The sequence below is a fragment of the Taudactylus pleione genome, unplaced genomic scaffold, assembly GCF_031769625.1.
Source record: "Taudactylus pleione unplaced genomic scaffold, aTauple2 ptg000455l, whole genome shotgun sequence".
NCBI lineage: Eukaryota > Metazoa > Chordata > Amphibia > Anura > Myobatrachidae > Taudactylus > Taudactylus pleione.
Genome location: NW_028284857.1, coordinates 816376 through 840631, shown reverse-complemented (window position 1 = coordinate 840631; position 24256 = coordinate 816376). Strand labels below are relative to the sequence as shown.

General features: G+C 44.9%; 2 protein-coding genes across 3 annotated transcripts in view; one reads left to right on the top strand and one right to left on the bottom strand.

Moving 5' to 3' along the window:
• MTX1 (metaxin 1) overlaps nt 1-2728 on the bottom strand; it is a 36570-nt gene extending 33842 nt beyond the window's left edge. For both annotated transcript variants that reach the window (XM_088448478.1, XM_088448479.1), the window contains exon 1: nt 2581-2728. In XM_088448478.1, the coding sequence (XP_088304604.1) occupies nt 2581-2661 (81 nt within the window). In that variant the 5' untranslated portion in view covers nt 2662-2728. The remainder of the gene's footprint in view (nt 1-2580) is intronic.
• The window catches only part of THBS3 (thrombospondin 3), an 809978-nt gene continuing 788392 nt past the window's right edge, over nt 2671-24256 (top strand). Inside the window, exon 1 of the mRNA XM_088448476.1 lies at nt 2671-2740. The gene's annotated coding sequence lies outside the window, so the exon portion shown is untranslated. The remainder of the gene's footprint in view (nt 2741-24256) is intronic.

Here is a 24256-nt window from a genome sequence, read left to right as displayed (position 1 = left end):
CTCGGCCTCCCCCTCTCATGTCCCCTTCCTCCCCCTCTCACGTTCCCAGCCTCTCTCTGTCACATACCCGGCCTCCCCCTCTCATGTCTCCAGCCTCTCTCTGTCACATACCCGGCCTCCTCCTCTCATTTCCCCTTCCTCCCCCTCTCACGTCCCACGCTTCACTTTCTCTGTAATGTCTCTCTTACATACCCGGCCTCCCCCTCTCACGTCCCCTTCCTCTATAGCTCATGTCCCCAGCTTCTCCGTAACATACCCGGCCTTGCCCCTCTTATGGCCCAGTTTCCTGTTCTCACGTTCCCAGCCTCCCCCTCTCATGTACCCAGCCTCTCTCTCTCATGACCCCTTCCTCTATAGCTCATGACCCCAGCCTCTCCACTTCTCTCATGCCCCTGGTCTCCACCTCATGTCCCCATCCTCTATCGTGGTCATGTCCCCAGCCTCTATATCTGTCATGTCCCCAGCCTCAATAACTCATGACCCCAGCCTTTCTGCTTCTCTCATGCCCCTGGTCACCACCTCATGTCCCCGGCCTCTCTCTGTCATGCCCCTGGCCTCTGTCTCTCTCTGTCATGCCCCCGGCCTCTGTCTCTCTCTCTCTCTGTCATGCCCCCGGCCTCTCTCTCTGTCATGCCCCCGGCTTCTCTCTCTCTCTCTGTCATGCCCCCGGCATCTCTCTCTCTGTCATGCCCCCGGCCTCTCTCTCTCTCTCTGTCATGCCCCCGGCCTCTCTCTCTCTCTGTCATGCCCCCGGCCTCTCTCTCTCTGTGTCATGCCCCCGGCCTCTCTCTCTCTGTGTCATGCCCCCGGCCTCTCTCTCTCTCTGTCATGCCCCCCGCCTCTCTCTCTCTCTGTCATGCCCCCGGCCTCTCTCTCTCTGTCATGCCCCCGGCCTCTCTCTCTCTCTCTGTCTGTCATGCCCCCGGCCTCTGTCTCTCTGTCTGTCATGCCCCCGGCCTCTGTCTCTCTGTCTGTCATGCCCCCGGCCTCTCTCTCTCTGTCATGCCCCCGGCCTCCCTCTCTCTCTGTCATGCCCCCGGCCTCTCTCTCTCTCTGTCATGCCCCGAGCCTCTCTCTCTCTCTGTCATGCCCCGAGCCTCTCTCTCTCTCTCTCTGTCATGCCCCCGGCCTCTCTCTCTCTCTCTGTCATGCCCCCGGCCTCTCTCTCTCTCTGTCATGCCCCAAGCCTCTCTCTCTCTCTGTCATGCCCCAAGCCTCTCTCTCTCTCTCTCTGTCATGCCCCCGGCCTCTCTCTCTCTGTCATGCCCCCGGCCTCTCTCTCTCTCTCTGTCATGCCCCCGGCCTCTCTCTCTCTCTCTCTCTCTCTGTCATGCCCCCGGCCTCTCTCTCTCTGTCATGCCCCCGGCCTCTCTCTCTCTCTCTGTCATGCCCCGAGCCTCTCTCTCTCTCTGTCATGCCCCCGGCCTCTCTCTCTCTGTCATGCCCCCGGCCTCTCTCTCTCTCTCTGTCATGCCCCCGGCCTCTCTCTCTCTCTCTCTCTGTCATGCCCCCGGCCTCTCTCTCTCTGTCATGCCCCCGGCCTCTCTCTCTCTCTCTGTCATGCCCCCGGCCTCTCTCTCTCTCTGTCATGCCCCCGGCCTCTCTCTCTCTGTCATGCCCCCGGCCTCTCTCTCTCTGTCATGCCCCCGGCCTCTCTCTCTCTCTCTGTCTGTCATGCCCCCGGCCTCTGTCTCTCTGTCTGTCATGCCCCCGGCCTCTGTCTCTCTGTCTGTCATGCCCCCGGCCTCTCTCTCTCTCTGTCATGCCCCCGGCCTCCCTCTCTCTGTCATGCCCCCGGCCTCTCTCTCTCTCTGTCATGCCCCGAGCCTCTCTCTCTCTCTGTCATGCTCCGAGCCTCTCTCTCTCTCTCTCTGTCATGCCCCCGGCCTCTCTCTCTCTCTCTGTCCAGCCCCCGGCCTCTCTCTCTCTCTGTCATGCCCCGAGCCTCTCTCTCTCTCTGTCATGCCCCCGGCCTCTCTCTCTCTGTCATGCCCCCGGCCTCTCTCTCTCTCTCTGTCATGCCCCCGGCCTCTCTCTCTCTGTCATGCCCCCGGCCTCTCTCTCTCTGTCATGCCCCCGGCCTCTCTCTCTCTCTCTGTCATGCCCCGAGCCTCTCTCTCTCTCTCTGTCATGCCCCGAGCCTCTCTCTCTCTCTGTCATGCCCCCGGCCTCTCTCTCTCTCTCTGTCATGCCCCCGGCCTCTCTCTCTCTCTCTGTCATGCCCCGAGCCTTTCTCTCTCTCTGTCATGCCCCCGGCCTCTCTCTCTCTGTCATGCCCCCGGCCTCTCTCTCTCTCTCTCTGTCATGCCCCCGGCCTCTCTCTCTCTCTCTCTGTCATGCCCCCGGCCTCTCTCTCTCTGTCATGCCCCCGGCCTCTCTCTCTCTCTGTCATGCCCCCGGCCTCTCTCTCTCTCTGTCATGCCCCCGGCCTCTCTCTCTGTCATGCCCCCGGCCTCTCTCTCTCTCTGTCATGCCCCCGGCCTCTCTCTCTCTCATGCCCCCGGCCTCTCTCTCTCTCATGCCCCCAGCCTCCCCCTCTTCCATGTCCTCAGTCTGCATTTCTCAATCCCCGACCCCTACCAGCACGGTCAGACAGTCCACATCCACCGAGGGCAGCCCCCAGTCTCCCTTCCAGCAGTACAGCTCCATGGGCGCCGCCATCTTCCTCTACCGCTCACCCGGAAGCCGGCTCCACTTCCGGGTCACAGTATTCGCCAACCAGCCCAGGTGGTGTCTCAGGGTAACAATGCTCTCATTACTCACATTATTATTATTACCCCAGTAATGGTCACATACTGCACAGTACTCCCCATTGTCACACACAGGTATTATTATTACCCCAGTAATGGTCACACACTGCACAGTACTCCCCATTGTCACACACAGGTATTATTATTACCCCAGTAATGGTCACACACTGCACAGTACTCCCCATTGTCACACACAGGTATTATTATTACCCCAGTGATGGTCACATACTGCTCAGTACTCCCCATTGTCACACACAGGTATTATTATTACCCCAGTAACGGTCACATACTGCTCAGTACTCCCCATTGTCACACACAGGTATTATTATTACCCCAGTAATGGTCACATACTGCACAGTACTCCCCATTGTCACACACAGGTATTATTATTACCCCAGTAATGGTCACACACTGCACAGTACTCCCCATTGTCACACACAGGTATTATTATTACCCCAGTAATGGTCACATACTGCACAGTACTCCCCATTGTCACACACAGGTATTATTATTACCCCAGTAATGGTCACATACTGCTCAGTACTCCCCATTGTCACACACAGGTATTATTATTACCCCAGTAATGGTCACATACTGCACAGTACTCCCCATTGTCACACACAGGTATTATTATTACCCCAGTAATGGTCACATACTGCACAGTACTCCCCATTGTCACACACAGGTATTATTATTACCCCAGTAACGGTCACATACTGCACAGTACTCCCCATTGTCACACACAGGTATTATTATTACCCCAGTAATGGTCACATACTGCACAGTACTCCCCATTGTCACACACAGGTATTATTATTACCCCAGTGATGGTCACATACTGCACAGTACTCCCCATTGTCACACACAGGTATTATTATTACCCCAGTAACGGTCACATACTGCTCAGTACTCCTCATTGTCACACACAGGTATTATTATTACCCCAGTAATGGTCACATACTGCACAGTACTCCCCATTGTCACACACAGGTATTATTATTACCCCAGTAATGGTCACATACTGCACAGTACTCCTCATTGTCACACACAGGTATTACTATTACCCCAGTAATGGTCACATACTGCACAGTACTCCCCATTGTCACACACAGGTATTCTTATACCCCAGTAATGGTCACATACTGCTCAGTACTCCTCATTGTCATACACAGGTATTATTATTACCCCAGTAATGGTCACATACTGCACAGTACTCCCCATTGTCATACACAGGTATTATTATTACCCCAGTAATGGTCACATACTGCTCAGTACTCCCCATTGTCACACACAGGTATTATTATTACCCCAGTACTGGTCACATACTGCTCAGTACTCCCCATTGTCACACACAGGTATTATTATTACCCCAGTAATGGTCACATACTGCACAGTACTCCCCATTGTCACACACAGGTATTATTATTACCCCAGTAATGGTCACATACTGCTCAGTACTCCCCATTGTCACACACAGGTATTATTATTACCCCAGTAATGGTCACATACTACACAGTACTCCCCATTGTCACACACAGGTATTATTATTACCCCAGTAATGGTCACATACTGCTCAGTACTCCCCATTGTCACACACAGGTATTATTATTACCCCAGTAATGGTCACATACTGCTCAGTACTCCCCATTGTCACACACAGGTATTATTATTACCCCAGTAATGGTCACATACTGCACAGTACTCCCCATTGTCACACACAGGTATTATTATTACCCCAGTAATGGTCACATACTGCACAGTACTCCCCATTGTCACACACAGGTATTATTATTACCCCAGTAATGGTCACATACTGCACAGTACTCCTCATTGTCACACACAGGTATTATTATTACCCCAGTAATGGTCACATACTGCTCAGTACTCCCCATTGTCACACACAGGTATTATTATTACCCCAGTAATGGTCACATACTGCACAGTACTCCTCATTGTCACACACAGGTATTATTATTACCCCAGTAACGGTCACACACTGCTCAGTACTCCCCATTGTCACACACAGGTATTATTATTACCCCAGTAATGGTCACACACTGCACAGTACTCCCCATTGTCACACACAGGTATTATTATTACCCCAGTAACGGTCACATACTGCACAGTACTCCCCATTGTCACACACAGGTATTATTATTACCCCAGTAATGGTCACACACTGCACAGTACTCCCCATTGTCACACACAGGTATTATTATTACCCCAGTAATGGTCACACACTGCACAGTACTCCCCATTGTCACACACAGGTATTATTATTACCCCAGTAATGGTCACATACTGCACAGTACTCCCCATTGTCACACACAGGTATTATTATTACCCCAGTAATGGTCACATACTGCACAGTACTCCCCATTGTCACACACAGGTATTATTATTACCCCAGTAATGGTTACATACTGCACAGTACTCCCCATTGTCACACACAGGTATTATTATTACCCCACTAATGGTTACATACTGCACAGTACTCCCCATTGTCACACACAGGTATTATTATTACCCCAGTAATGGTTACATACTGCACAGTACTCCCCATTGTCACACACTGGTATTATTATTACCCCAGTAATGGTCACATACTGCACAGTACTCCCCATTGTCACACACAGGTATTATTATTACCCCAGTAATGGTCACATACTGCACAGTACTCCCCATTGTCACACACAGGTATTATTATTACCCCAGTAATGGTCACATACTGCACAGTACTTCCCATTGTCACACACAGGTATTATTATTACCCCAGTAACGGTCACATACTGCACAGTACTCCTCATTGTCACACACAGGTATTATTATTACCCCAGTAATGGTCACATACTGCACAGTACTCCCCATTGTCACACACAGGTATTATTATTACCCCAGTACTGGTCACATACTGCTCAGTACTCCCCATTGTCACACACAGGTATTATTATTACCCCAGTAATGGTCACATACTGCACAGTACTCCCCATTGTCACACACAGGTATTATTATTACCCCAGTAATGGTCACATACTGCACAGTACTCCTCATTGTCACACACAGGTATTATTATTACCCCAGTAACGGTCACACACTGCTCAGTACTCCCCATTGTCACACACAGGTATTATTATTACCCCAGTAATGGTCACATACTGCACAGTACTCCTCATTGTCACACACTGGTATTATTATTACCCCAGTAACGGTCACATACTGCTCAGTACTCCCCATTGTCACACACAGGTATTATTATTACCCCAGTAATGGTCACATACTGCTCAGTACTCCCCATTGTCACACACAGGTATTATTATTACCCCAGTAATGGTCACATACTGCTCAGTACTCCCCATTGTCACACACAGGTATTATTATTACCCCAGTAATGGTCACATACTGCTCAGTACTCCCCATTGTCACACACAGGTATTATTATTACCCCAGTAATGGTCACATACTGCACAGTACTCCCCATTGTCACACACAGGTATTATTATTACCCCAGTAATGGTCACATACTGCTCAGTACTCCCCATTGTCACACACAGGTATTATTATTACCCCAGTACTGGTCACATACTGCTCAGTACTCCCCATTGTCACACACAGGTATTATTATTACCCCAGTAATGGTCACATACTGCTCAGTACTCCCCATTGTCACACACAGGTATTATTATTACCCCAGTAATGGTCACATACTGCTCAGTACTCCCCATTGTCACACACAGGTATTATTATTACCCCAGTAATGGTCACATACTGCACAGTACTCCCCATTGTCACACACAGGTATTATTATTACCCCAGTAATGGTCACATACTGCACAGTACTCCCCATTGTCACACACAGGTATTATTATTACCCCAGTAATGGTCACATACTGCACAGTACTCCTCATTGTCACACACAGGTATTATTATTACCCCAGTAATGGTCACATACTGCTCAGTACTCCCCATTGTCACACACAGGTATTATTATTACCCCAGTAATGGTCACATACTGCACAGTACTCCTCATTGTCACACACAGGTATTATTATTACCCCAGTAACGGTCACACACTGCTCAGTACTCCCCATTGTCACACACAGGTATTATTATTACCCCAGTAATGGTCACACACTGCACAGTACTCCCCATTGTCACACACAGGTATTATTATTACCCCAGTAACGGTCACATACTGCACAGTACTCCCCATTGTCACACACAGGTATTATTATTACCCCAGTAATGGTCACACACTGCACAGTACTCCCCATTGTCACACACAGGTATTATTATTACCCCAGTAATGGTCACATACTGCACAGTACTCCCCATTGTCACACACAGGTATTATTATTACCCCAGTAATGGTCACATACTGCACAGTACTCCCCATTGTCACACACAGGTATTATTATTACCCCAGTAATGGTCACACACTGCACAGTACTCCCCATTGTCACACACAGGTATTATTATTACCCCAGTAATGGTCACATACTGCACAGTACTCCCCATTGTCACACACAGGTATTATTATTACCCCAGTAATGGTCACATACTGCACAGTACTCCCCATTGTCACACACAGGTATTATTATTACCCCAGTAATGGTTACATACTGCACAGTACTCCCCATTGTCACACACAGGTATTATTATTACCCCACTAATGGTTACATACTGCACAGTACTCCCCATTGTCACACACAGGTATTATTATTACCCCAGTAATGGTTACATACTGCACAGTACTCCCCATTGTCACACACTGGTATTATTATTACCCCAGTAATGGTCACATACTGCACAGTACTCCCCATTGTCACACACAGGTATTATTATTACCCCAGTAATGGTCACATACTGCACAGTACTCCCCATTGTCACACACAGGTATTATTATTACCCCAGTAATGGTCACATACTGCACAGTACTTCCCATTGTCACACACAGGTATTATTATTACCCCAGTAACGGTCACATACTGCACAGTACTCCTCATTGTCACACACAGGTATTATTATTACCCCAGTAATGGTCACATACTGCACAGTACTCCCCATTGTCACACACAGGTATTATTATTACCCCAGTACTGGTCACATACTGCTCAGTACTCCCCATTGTCACACACAGGTATTATTATTACCCCAGTAATGGTCACATACTGCACAGTACTCCCCATTGTCACACACAGGTATTATTATTACCCCAGTAATGGTCACATACTGCACAGTACTCCTCATTGTCACACACAGGTATTATTATTACCCCAGTAACGGTCACACACTGCTCAGTACTCCCCATTGTCACACACAGGTATTATTATTACCCCAGTAATGGTCACATACTGCACAGTACTCCTCATTGTCACACACTGGTATTATTATTACCCCAGTAACGGTCACATACTGCTCAGTACTCCCCATTGTCACACACAGGTATTATTATTACCCCAGTAATGGTCACATACTGCTCAGTACTCCCCATTGTCACACACAGGTATTATTATTACCCCAGTAATGGTCACATACTGCACAGTACTACCCATTGTCACACACAGGTATTATTATTACCCCAGTAATGGTCACATACTGCTCAGTACTCCTCATTGTCACACACAGGTATTATTATTACCCCAGTAACGGTCACATACTGCACAGTACTCCCCATTGTCACACACAGGTATTATTATTACCCCAGTAATGGTCACATACTGCACAGTACTCCCCATTGTCACACACAGGTATTATTATTACCCCAGTAATGGTCACATACTGCTCAGTACTCCCCATTGTCACACACAGGTATTATTATTACCCCAGTAATGGTCACATACTGCTCAGTACTCCCCATTGTCACACACAGGTATTATTATTACCTCAGTAATGGTCACATACTGCACAGTACTCCCCATTGTCACACACAGGTATTATTATTACCCCAGTAATGGTCACATACTGCACAGTACTCCTCATTGTCACACACAGGTATTATTATTACCTCAGTAATGGTCATACACTGCTCAGTACTCCTCATTGTCATACACAGGTATTATTATTACCCCAGTAATGGTCACATACTGCACAGTACTCCCCATTGTCACACACTGGTATTATTATTACCTCAGTAATGGTCACATACTGCACAGTACTCCCCATTGTCACACACAGGTATTATTATTACCCCAGTAATGGTCACATACTGCTCAGTACTCCCCATTGTCACACACAGGTATTATTATTACCCCAGTAATGGTCACACACTGCACAGTACTCCCCATTGTCACACACAGTTATTATTATTACCCCAGTAATGGTCACATACTGCACAGTACTCCCCATTGTCACACACAGGTATTATTATTACCCCAGTACTGGTCACATACTGCACAGTACTCCCCATTGTCACACACAGGTATTATTATTACCCCAGTAATGGTCACATACTGCATAGTACTCCCCATTGTCACACACAGCTATTATTATTACCCCAGTAATGGTCACATACTGCACAGTACTCCCCATTGTCACACACAGGTATTATTACCCTAGTACTGGTCACATACTGCTCAGTACTCCCCATTGTCACACACAGGTATTATTATTACCCCAGTAATGGTCACACACTGCACAGTACTCCCCATTGTCACACACAGGTATTATTATTACCCCAGTAATGGTCACATACTGCTCAGTACTCCTCATTGTCACACACAGGTATTATTATTACCCCAGTAATGGTCACATACTGCACAGTACTCCCCATTGTCACACACAGGTATTATTATTACCCCAGTAATCGTCACATACTGCACAGTACTCCCCATTGTCACACACAGGTATTATTATTACCCCAGTAATGGTCACATACTGCACAGTACTCCCCATTGTCACACACAGGTATTATTATTACCCCAGTACTGGTCACATACTGCTCAGTGCTCCCCATTGTCACACACAGGTATTATTATTACCCCAGTAATGGTCACATACTGCACAGTACTCCCCATTGTCACACACAGGTATTATTATTACCCCAGTAATGGTCACATACTGCTCAGTACTCCTCATTGTCACACACAGGTATTATTATTACCCCAGTAATGGTCACATACTGCTCAGTACTCCTCATTGTCACACACAGGTATTATTATTACCCCAGTAATGGTCACATACTGCACAGTACTCCCCATTGTCACACACAGGTATTATTATTACCCCAGTAATGGTCACATACTGCACAGTACTCCCCATTGTCACACACAGGTATTATTATTACCCCAGTAATGGTCACATACTGCACAGTACTCCCCATTGTCACACACAGGTATTATTATTACCCCAGTAATGGTCACATACTGCACAGTACTCCCCATTGTCACACACAGGTATTATTATTACCCCAGTAATGGTCACATACTGCACAGTACTCCCCATTGTCACACACAGGTATTATTATTACCCCAGTAATGGTCACATACTGCACAGTACTCCTCATTGTCACACACAGGTATTATTATTACCCCAGTTATGGTCACATACTGCACAGTACTCCTCATTGTCACACACAGGTATTATTATTACCCCTGTAATGGTCACACACTGCACAGTACTCCTCATTGTCACACACAGGTATTATTATTACCCCAGTAATGGTCACATACTGCACAGTACTCCCCATTGTCACACACAGGTATTATTATTACCCCAGTAATGGTCACATACTGCTCAGTACTCCCCATTGTCACACACAGGTATTATTATTACCCCAGTAATGGTCACATACTGCACAGTACTCCCCATTGTCACACACAGGTATTATTATTACCCCAGTAATGGTCACATACTGCACAGTACTCCCCATTGTCACACACAGGTATTATTATTACCCCAGTACTGGTCACATACTGCACAGTACTCCCCATTGTCACACACAGGTATTATTATTACCCCAGTAATGGTCACATACTGCACAGTACTCCCCATTGTCACACACAGGTATTATTATTACCCCAGTAATGGTCACATACTGCTCAGTACTCCCCATTGTCACACACAGGTATTATTATTACCCCAGTAATGGTCACATACTGCACAGTACTCCCCATTGTCACACACAGGTATTATTATTACCCCAGTAACGGTCACATACTGCTCAGTACTCCCCATTGTCACACACAGGTATTATTATTACCCCAGTAATGGTCACATACTGCTCAGTACTCCCCATTGTCACACACAGGTATTATTATTACCCCAGTAATGGTCACATACTGCTCAGTACTCCCCATTGTCACACACAGGTATTATTATTACCCCAGTAATGGTCAAATACTGCTCAGTACTCCCCATTGTCACACACAGGTATTATTATTACCCCAGTAATGGTCACATACTGCTCAGTACTCCCCATTGTCACACACAGGTATTATTATTACCCCAGTAATGGTCACATACTGCTCAGTACTCCCCATTGTCACACACAGGTATTATTATTACCCCAGTAATGGTCACATACTGCACAGTACTCCCCATTGTCACACACAGGTATTATTATTACCCCAGTAATGGTCACATACTGCTCAGTACTCCCCATTGTCACACACAGGTATTATTATTACCCCAGTAATGGTCACATACTGCACAGTACTCCCCATTGTCACACACAGGTATTATTATTACCGCAGTAATGGTCACATACTGCACAGTACTCCCCATTGTCACACACAGGTAGTATTATTACCCCAGTAATGGTCACATACTGCTCAGTACTCCCCATTGTCACACACAGGTATTATTATTACACCAGTAATGGTCACATACTGCACAGTACTCCTCATTGTCACACACAGGTATTATTATTACCCCAGTAATGGTCACATACTGCACAGTACTCCTCATTGTCACACACAGGTATTATTATTACCCCAGTAATGGTCACGTACTGCACAGTACTCCCCATTGTCACACACAGGTATTATTATTACACCAGTAATGGTCACATACTGCTCAGTACTCCCCATTGTCACACACAGGTATTATTATTACCCCAGTAACGGTCACATACTGCACAGTACTCCCCATTGTCACACACAGGTATTATTATTACCCCAGTAATGGTCACATACTGCATAGTACTCCCCATTGTCACACACAGGTATTATTATTACCCCAGTAATGGTCACATACTGCACAGTACTCCCCATTGTCACACACAGGTATTATTACCCTAGTACTGGTCACATACTGCTCAGTACTCCCCATTGTCACACACAGGTATTATTATTACCCCAGTAATGGTCACACACTGCACAGTACTCCCCATTGTCACACACAGGTATTATTATTACCCCAGTAATGGTCACATACTGCTCAGTACTCCTCATTGTCACACACAGGTATTATTATTACCCCAGTAATGATCACATACTGCACAGTACTCCCCATTGTCACACACAGGTATTATTATTACCCCAGTAATCGTCACATACTGCACAGTACTCCCCATTGTCACACACAGGTATTATTATTACCCCAGTAATGGTCACATACTGCACAGTACTCCCCATTGTCACACACAGGTATTATTATTACCCCAGTACTGGTCACATACTGCTCAGTGCTCCCCATTGTCACACACAGGTATTATTATTACCCCAGTAATGGTCACATACTGCACAGTACTCCCCATTGTCACACACAGGTATTATTATTACCCCAGTAATGGTCACATACTGCTCAGTACTCCTCATTGTCACACACAGGTATTATTATTACCCCAGTAATGGTCACATACTGCTCAGTACTCCTCATTGTCACACACAGGTATTATTATTACCCCAGTAATGGTCACATACTGCACAGTACTCCCCATTGTCACACACAGGTATTATTATTACCCCAGTAATGGTCACATACTGCACAGTACTCCCCATTGTCACACACAGGTATTATTATTACCCCAGTAATGGTCACATACTGCACAGTACTCCCCATTGTCACACACAGGTATTATTATTACCCCAGTAATGGTCACATACTGCACAGTACTCCCCATTGTCACACACAGGTATTATTATTACCCCAGTAATGGTCACATACTGCACAGTACTCCCCATTGTCACACACAGGTATTATTATTACCCCAGTAATGGTCACATACTGCACAGTACTCCTCATTGTCACACACAGGTATTATTATTACCCCAGTTATGGTCACATACTGCACAGTACTCCTCATTGTCACACACAGGTATTATTATTACCCCTGTAATGGTCACACACTGCACAGTACTCCTCATTGTCACACACAGGTATTATTATTACCCCAGTAATGGTCACATACTGCACAGTACTCCCCATTGTCACACACAGGTATTATTATTACCCCAGTAATGGTCACATACTGCTCAGTACTCCCCATTGTCACACACAGGTATTATTATTACCCCAGTAATGGTCACATACTGCACAGTACTCCCCATTGTCACACACAGGTATTATTATTACCCCAGTAATGGTCACATACTGCACAGTACTCCCCATTGTCACACACAGGTATTATTATTACCCCAGTACTGGTCACATACTGCACAGTACTCCCCATTGTCACACACAGGTATTATTATTACCCCAGTAATGGTCACATACTGCACAGTACTCCCCATTGTCACACACAGGTATTATTATTACCCCAGTAATGGTCACATACTGCTCAGTACTCCCCATTGTCACACACAGGTATTATTATTACCCCAGTAATGGTCACATACTGCACAGTACTCCCCATTGTCACACACAGGTATTATTATTACCCCAGTAACGGTCACATACTGCTCAGTACTCCCCATTGTCACACACAGGTATTATTATTACCCCAGTAATGGTCACATACTGCTCAGTACTCCCCATTGTCACACACAGGTATTATTATTACCCCAGTAATGGTCACATACTGCTCAGTACTCCCCATTGTCACACACAGGTATTATTATTACCCCAGTAATGGTCACATACTGCTCAGTACTCCCCATTGTCACACACAGGTATTATTATTACCCCAGTAATGGTCACATACTGCACAGTACTCCCCATTGTCACACACAGGTATTATTATTACCCCAGTAATGGTCACATACTGCTCAGTACTCCCCATTGTCACACACAGGTATTATTATTACCCCAGTAATGGTCACATACTGCACAGTACTCCCCATTGTCACACACAGGTATTATTATTACCGCAGTAATGGTCACATACTGCACAGTACTCCCCATTGTCACACACAGGTAGTATTATTACCCCAGTAATGGTCACATACTGCTCAGTACTCCCCATTGTCACACACAGGTATTATTATTACACCAGTAATGGTCACATACTGCACAGTACTCCTCATTGTCACACACAGGTATTATTATTACCCCAGTAATGGTCACGTACTGCACAGTACTCCTCATTGTCACACACAGGTATTATTATTACCCCAGTAATGGTCACGTACTGCACAGTACTCCCCATTGTCACACACAGGTATTATTATTACACCAGTAATGGTCACATACTGCTCAGTACTCCCCATTGTCACACACAGGTATTATTATTACCCCAGTAACGGTCACATACTGCACAGTACTCCCCATTGTCACACACAGGTATTATTATTACCCCAGTAATGGTCACATACTGCACAGTACTCCCCATTGTCACACACAGGTATTATTATTACCCCAGTAATGGTCACATACTGCACAGTACTCCCCATTGTCATACACAGGTGTTATTATTACCCCAGTAATGGTCACATACTGCACAGTACTCCCCATTGTCACACACAGGTATTATTATTACCCCAGTAATGGTCACATACTGCACAGTACTCCCCATTGTCACACACAGGTATTATTATTACCCCAGTAATGGTCACATACTGCTCAGTACTCCCCATTGTCACACACAGGTATTATTATTACCCCAGTAATGGTCACATACTGCACAGTACTCCCCATTGTCACACACAGGTATTATTATTACCCCAGTAATGGTCACATACTGCACAGTACTCCCCATTGTCACACACAGGTATTATTATTACCCCAGTAATGGTCACATAATGCACAGTACTTCCCATTGTCACACACAGGTATTATTATTACCCCAGTAACGGTCACATACTGCTCAGTACTCCCCATTGTCACACACAGGTATTATTATTACCCCAGTAATGGTCACATACTGCACAGTACTCCCCATTGTCACACACAGGTATTATTATTACCCCAGTAATGGTCACATACTGCACAGTACTCCTCATTGTCACACACAGGTATTATTATTACCCCAGTAATGGTCACATACTGCTCAGTACTCCCCATTGTCACACACAGGTATTATTATTACCCCAGTAATGGTCACATACTGCACAGTACTCCCCATTGTCACACACAGGTATTATTATTACCCCAGTAATGGTCACATACTGCACAGTACTCCCCATTGTCACACACAGGTATTATTATTACCCCAGTAATGGTCACATACTGCACAGTACTCCCCATTGTCACACACAGGTATTATTATTACCCCAGTAATGGTCACATACTGCACAGTACTCCCCATTGTCACACACAGGTATTATTATTACCCCAGTAATGGTCACATACTGCTCAGTACTCCCCATTGTCACACACAGGTATTATTATTACCCCAGTAATGGTCACATACTGCTCAGTACTCCTCATTGTCACACACAGGTATTATTATTACCCCAGTAATGGTCACATACTGCACAGTACCCCCCATTGTCACACACAGGTATTATTATTACCCCAGTAATGGTCACATACTGCACAGTACTCCCCATTGTCACACACAGGTATTATTATTACCCCAGTAATGGTCACATACTGCACAGTACTCCCCATTGTCACACACAGGTATTATTATTACCCCAGTAATGGTCACATACTGCTCAGTACTCCCCATTGTCACACACAGGTATTATTATTACCCCAGTAATGGTCACATACTGCTCAGTACTCCCCATTGTCACACACAGGTATTATTATTATCCCAGTAACGGTCACATACTGCTCAGTACTCCCCATTGTCACACACAGGTATTATTATTACCCCAGTAACGGTCACATACTGCACAGTACTCCCCATTGTCACACACAGGTATTATTATTACCCCAGTAACGGTCACATACTGCACAGTACTCCCCATTGTCACACACAGGTATTATTATTACCCCAGTAATGGTCACATACTGCACAGTACTCCCCATTGTCACACACAGGTATTATTATTACCCCAGTAATGGTCACATACTGCTCAGTACTCCCCATTGTCACACACAGGTATTATTATTACCCCAGTAATGGTCACATACTGCACAGTACTCCCCATTGTCACACACAGGTATTATTATTACCCCAGTAACGGTCACATACTGCACAGTACTCCCCATTGTCACACACAGGTATTATTATTACCCCAGTAATGGTCACATAATGCACAGTACTTCCCATTGTCACACACAGGTATTATTATTACCCCAGTAACGGTCACATACTGCTCAGTACTCCCCATTGTCACACACAGGTATTATTATTACCCCAGTAATGGTCACATACTGCACAGTACTCCCCATTGTCACACACAGGTATTATTATTACCCCAGTAATGGTCACATACTGCACAGTACTCCTCATTGTCACACACAGGTATTATTATTACCCCAGTAATGGTCACATACTGCTCAGTACTCCCCATTGTCACACACAGGTATTATTATTACCCCAGTAATGGTCACATACTGCACAGTACTCCCCATTGTCACACACAGGTATTATTATTACCCCAGTAATGGTCACATACTGCACAGTACTCCCCATTGTCACACACAGGTATTATTATTACCCCAGTAATGGTCACATACTGCACAGTACTCCCCATTGTCACACACAGGTATTATTATTACCCCAGTAATGGTCACATACTGCACAGTACTCCCCATTGTCACACACAGGTATTATTATTACCCCAGTAATGGTCACATACTGCTCAGTACTCCCCATTGTCACACACAGGTATTATTATTACCCCAGTAATGGTCACATACTGCTCAGTACTCCTCATTGTCACACACAGGTATTATTATTACCCCAGTAATGGTCACATACTGCACAGTACCCCCCATTGTCACACACAGGTATTATTATTACCCCAGTAATGGTCACATACTGCACAGTACTCCCCATTGTCACACACAGGTATTATTATTACCCCAGTAATGGTCACATACTGCACAGTACTCCCCATTGTCACACACAGGTATTATTATTACCCCAGTAATGGTCACATACTGCTCAGTACTCCCCATTGTCACACACAGGTATTATTATTACCCCAGTAATGGTCACATACTGCTCAGTACTCCCCATTGTCACACACAGGTATTATTATTACCCCAGTAATGGTCACATACTGCTCAGTACTCCCCATTGTCACACACAGGTATTATTATTATCCCAGTAACGGTCACATACTGCTCAGTACTCCCCATTGTCACACACAGGTATTATTATTACCCCAGTAACGGTCACATACTGCACAGTACTCCCCATTGTCACACACAGGTATTATTATTACCCCAGTAACGGTCACATACTGCACAGTACTCCCCATTGTCACACACAGGTATTATTATTACCCCAGTAATGGTCACATACTGCACAGTACTCCCCATTGTCACACACAGGTATTATTATTACCCCAGTAATGGTCACATACTGCTCAGTACTCCCCATTGTCACACACAGGTATTATTATTACCCCAGTAATGGTCACATACTGCTCAGTACTCCCCATTGTCACACACAGGTATTATTATTACCCCAGTAACGGTCACATACTGCACAGTACTCCCCATTGTCACACACAGGTATTATTATTACCCCAGTAATGGTCACATACTGCACAGTACTCCCCATTGTCACACACAGGTATTATTATTACCCCAGTAATGGTCACATACTGCACAGTACTCCCCATTGTCATACACAGGTGTTATTATTACCCCAGTAATGGTCACATACTGCACAGTACTCCCCATTGTCACACACAGGTATTATTATTACCCCAGTAATGGTCACATACTGCACAGTACTCCCCATTGTCACACACAGGTATTATTATTACCCCAGTAATGGTCACATACTGCTCAGTACTCCCCATTGTCACACACAGGTATTATTATTACCCCAGTAATGGTCACATACTGCACAGTACTCCCCATTGTCACACACAGGTATTATTATTACCCCAGTAATGGTCACATACTGCTCTGTACTCCTCATTGTCTCACACAGGTATTATTATTACCCCAGTAATGGTCACATACTGCACAGTACTCCCCATTGTCACACACAGGTATTATTATTACCCCAGTAATGGTCACATACTGCACAGTACTCCCCATTGTCACACACAGGTATTATTATTACCCCAGTAATGGTCACATACTGCACAGTACTCCCCATTGTCACACACAGGTATTATTATTACCCCAGTAATGGTCACATACTGCACAGTACTCCCCATTGTCACACACAGGTATTATTATTACCCCAGTAATGGTCACATACTGCACAGTACTCCCCATTGTCACACACAGGTATTATTATTACCCCAGTAATGGTCACATACTGCTCAGTACTCCCCATTGTCACACACAGGTATTATTATTACCCCAGTAATGGTCACATACTGCACAGTACTCCCCATTGTCACACACAGGTATTATTATTACCCCAGTAATGGTCACATACTGCACAGTACTCCTCATTGTCACACACAGGTATTATTATTACCCCAGTAATGGTCACATACTGCTCAGTACTCCCCATTGTCACACACAGGTATTATTATTACCCCAGTAATGGTCACATACTGCACAGTACTCCCCATTGTCACACACAGGTATTATTATTACCCCAGTAATGGTCACATACTGCTCAGTACTCCCCATTGTCACACACAGGTATTATTATTACCCCAGCAATGGTCACATACTGCTCAGTACTCCTCATTGTCACACACAGGTATTATTATTACCCCAGTAATGGTCACATACTGCACAGTACTCCCCATTGTCACACACAGGTATTATTATTACCCCAGTAATGGTCACATACTGCACAGTACTCCCCATTGTCACACACAGGTATTATTATTACCCCAGTAATGGTCACATACTGCACAGTACTCCCCATTGTCACACACAGGTATTATTATTACCCCAGTAATGGTCACATACTGCACAGTACTCCCCATTGTCACACACAGGTATTATTATTACCCCAGTAATGGTCACATACTGCTCAGTACTCCCCATTGTCACACACAGGTATTATTATTACCCCAGTAATGGTCACATACTGCTCAGTACTCCCCATTGTCACACACAGGTATTATTATTATCCCAGTAACGGTCACATACTGCTCAGTAGTCCCCATTGTCACACACAGGTATTATTATTATTACCCCAGTAATGGTCACACACTGCTCTGTACTCCCCATTGTCACTCACAGGTATTATTATTACCCCAGTAATGGTCACATACTGCTCAGTACTCCCCATTGTCACACACAGGTATTATTATTACCCCAGTAATGGTCACATACTGCACAGTACTCCTCATTGTCACACACAGGTATTATTATTACCCCAGTAATGGTCACATACTGCACAGTACTCCCCATTGTCACACACAGGTATTATTATTACCCCAGTAATGGTCACATACTGCACAGTACTCCCCATTGTCACACACAGGTATTATTATTACCCCAGTAATGGTCACATACTGCACAGTACTCCCCATTGTCACACACAGGTATTATTATTACCCCAGTAATGGTCACATACTGCACAGTACTCCCCATTGTCACACACAGGTATTATTATTACCCCAGTAATGGTCACATACTGCACAGTACTCCCCATTGTCACACACAGGTATTATTATTACCCCAGTAATGGTCACATACTGCTCAGTACTCCCCATTGTCACACACAGGTATTATTATTACACCAGTAATGGTCACATACTGCACAGTACTCCTCATTGTCACACACAGGTATTATTATTACCCCAGTAATGGTCACATACTGCTCAGTACTCCCCATTGTCACACACAGGTATTATTATTACCCCAGTAACGGTCACATACTGCACAGTACTCCCCATTGTCACACACAGGTATTATTATTACCCCAGTAATGGTCACATACTGCACAGTACTCCCCATTGTCACACACAGGTATTATTATTACCCCAGTAATGGTCACATACTGCACAGTACTCCCCATTGTCACACACAGGTATTATTATTACCCCAGTAATGGTCACATACTGCACAGTACTCCCCATTGTCACACACAGGTATTATTATTACCCCAGTAATGGTCACATACTGCTCAGTACTCCCCATTGTCACACACAGGTATTATTATTACCCCAGTAATGGTCACATACTGCACAGTACTCCCCATTGTCACACACAGGTATTATTATTACCCCAGTAATGGTCACATACTGCACAGTACTCCCCATTGTCACACACAGGTATTATTATTACCCCAGTAATGGTCACATACTGCACAGTACTCCCCATTGTCACACACAGGTATTATTATTACCCCAGTAACGGTCACATACTGCACAGTACTCCCCATTGTCACACACAGGTATTATTATTACCCCAGTAATGGTCACATACTGCACAGTACTCCTCATTGTCACACACAGGTATTATTATTACCCCAGTAATGGTCACATACTGCTCAGTACTCCCCATTGTCACACACAGGTATTATTATTACCCCAGTAATGGTCACATACTGCACAGTACTCCCCATTGTCACACACAGGTATTATTATTACCCCAGTAATGGTCACATACTGCACAGTACTCCCCATTGTCACACACAGGTATTATTATTACCCCAGTAATGGTCACATACTGCACAGTACTCCCCATTGTCACACACAGGTATTATTATTACCCCAGTAATGGTCACATACTGCACAGTACTCCCCATTGTCACACACAGGTATTATTACCCCAGTAATGGTCACATACTGCTCAGTACTCCCCATTGTCACACACAGGTATTATTATTACCCCAGTAATGGTCACATACTGCTCAGTACTCCCCATTGTCACACACAGGTATTATTATTACCCCAGTAACGGTCACATACTGCACAGTACTCCCCATTGTCACACACAGGTATTATTATTACCCCAGTAACGGTCACATACTGCACAGTACTCCCCATTGTCACACACAGGTATTATTATTACCCCAGTAATGGTCACATACTGCACAGTACTCCCCATTGTCACACACAGGTATTATTATTACCCCAGTAATGGTCACATACTGCACAGTACTCCCCATTGTCACACACAGGTATTATTATTACCCCAGTAATGGTCACATACTGCTCAGTACTCCCCATTGTCACACACAGGTATTATTATTACCCCAGTAATGGTCACATACTGCTCAGTATTCCCCATTGTCACACACAGGTATTATTATTACCCCAGTAACGGTCACATACTGCACAGTACTCCCCATTGTCACACACAGGTATTATTACCCCAGTAATGGTCATACACTGCTCAGTACTCCTCATTGTCATACACAGGTATTATTATTACCCCAGTAATGGTCACATATTGCACAGTACTCCTCATTGTCACACACAGGTATTATTATTACCCCAGTACTGGTCACATACTGCACAGTACTCCCCATTGTCACACACAGGTATTATTATTACCCCAGTAATGGTCACACACTGCACAGTACTCCCCATTGTCACACACAGGTATTATTACCCCAGTAACGGTCACATACTGCACAGTACTCCCCATTGTCACACACAGGTATTATTACCCCAGTAACGGTCACATACTGCACAGTACTCCCCATTGTCACACACAGGTATTATTACCCCAGTAACGGTCACATACTGCACAGTACTCCCCATTGTCACACACAGGTATTATTACCCCAGTAACGGTCACATACTGCACAGTACTCCCCATTGTCACACACAGGTATTATTACCCCAGTAACGGTCACATACTGCACAGTACTCCCCATTGTCACACACAGGTATTATTATTACCCCAGTAATGGTCACATACTGCTCAGTACTCCCCATTGTCACACACAGGTATTATTATTACCCCAGTAATGGTCACATACTGCTCAGTATTCCCCATTGTCACACACAGGTATTATTATTACCCCAGTAACGGTCACATACTGCACAGTACTCCCCATTGTCACACACAGGTATTATTACCCCAGTAATGGTCATACACTGCTCAGTACTCCTCATTGTCATACACAGGTATTATTATTACCCCAGTAATGGTCACATATTGCACAGTACTCCTCATTGTCACACACAGGTATTATTATTACCCCAGTACTGGTCACATACTGCACAGTACTCCCCATTGTCACACACAGGTATTATTATTACCCCAGTAATGGTCACACACTGCACAGTACTCCCCATTGTCACACACAGGTATTATTACCCCAGTAACGGTCACATACTGCACAGTACTCCCCATTGTCACACACAGGTATTATTACCCCAGTAACGGTCACATACTGCACAGTACTCCCCATTGTCACACACAGGTATTATTACCCCAGTAACGGTCACATACTGCACAGTACTCCCCATTGTCACACACAGGTATTATTACCCCAGTAACGGTCACATACTGCACAGTACTCCCCATTGTCACACACAGGTATTATTATTACCCCAGTAATGGTCACATAATGCACAGTACTCCCCATTGTCACACACTGGTATTATTATTACCCCAGTAATGGTCACATACTGCACAGTACTCCCCATTGTCATACACAGGTATTATTACCCCAGTAATGGTCACATACTGCACAGTACTCATTGTCACACACAGGTATTATTATTACCCCTCTAACGGTCACATACTGCACAGTACTCCCCGTTGTCACACACAGGTATTATTATTACCGCAGTAATGGTCACATACTGCACAGTACTCCCCATTGTCACACACAGGTATTATTATTACCCCAGTAACGGTCACATACTGCTCAGTACTCCCCATTGTCACTCACAGGTATTATTATTACCCTAGTAATGGTCACATACTGCTCTGTACTCCCCATTGTCACACACAGGTATTATTATTACCCCAGTAATGGTCACATACTGCACAGTACTCCCCATTGTCACACACAGGTATTATTATTACCCCAGTAATGGTCACATACTGCACAGTACTCCCCATTGTCACACACAGGTATTATTATTACCCCAGTAATGGTCACATACTGCACAGTACTCCCCATTGTCACACACAGGTATTATTATTACCCCAGTAATGGTCACATACTGCTCAGTACTCCCCATTGTCACACACAGGTATTATTATTACCCCAGTAATGGTCACACACTGCACAGTACTCCTCATTGTCACACACAGGTATTATTATTACCCCAGTAATGGTCACATACTGCACAGTACTCCCCATTGTCATACACAGGTATTATTATTACCCCAGTAATGGTCACATACTGCACAGTGCTCCCCATTGTCACACACAGGTATTATTATTACCCCAGTACTGGTCACATACTGCACAGTACTCCCCATTGTCACACACAGGTATTATTATTACCCCAGTAATGGTCACATATTGCACAGTACTCCTCATTGTCACACACAGGTATTATTATTACCCCAGTACTGGTCACATACTGCACAGTACTCCCCATTGTCACACACAGGTATTATTATTATTATTATTACCCCAGTAATGGTCACATACTGCACAGTACTCCCCATTGTCACACACAGGTATTATTATTACCCCAGTAATGGTCACACACTGCACAGTACTCCCCATTGTCACACACAGGTATTATTATTACCCCAGTAACGGTCACATACTGCACAGTACTCCCCATTGTCACACACAGGTATTATTACCCCAGTAACGGTCACATACTGCACAGTACTCCCCATTGTCACACACAGGTATTATTATTACCCCAGTAATGGTCACATAATGCACAGTACTCCCCATTGTCACACACTGGTATTATTATTACCCCAGTAATGGTCACATACTGCACAGTACTCCCCATTGTCATACACAGGTATTATTACCCCAGTAATGGTCACATACTGCACAGTACTCATTGTCACACACAGGTATTATTATTACCCCTCTAACGGTCACATACTGCACAGTACTCCCCGTTGTCACACACAGGTATTATTATTACCGCAGTAATGGTCACATACTGCACAGCACTCCCCATTGTCACACACAGGTATTATTATTACCCCAGTAACGGTCACATACTGCTCAGTACTCCCCATTGTCACTCACAGGTATT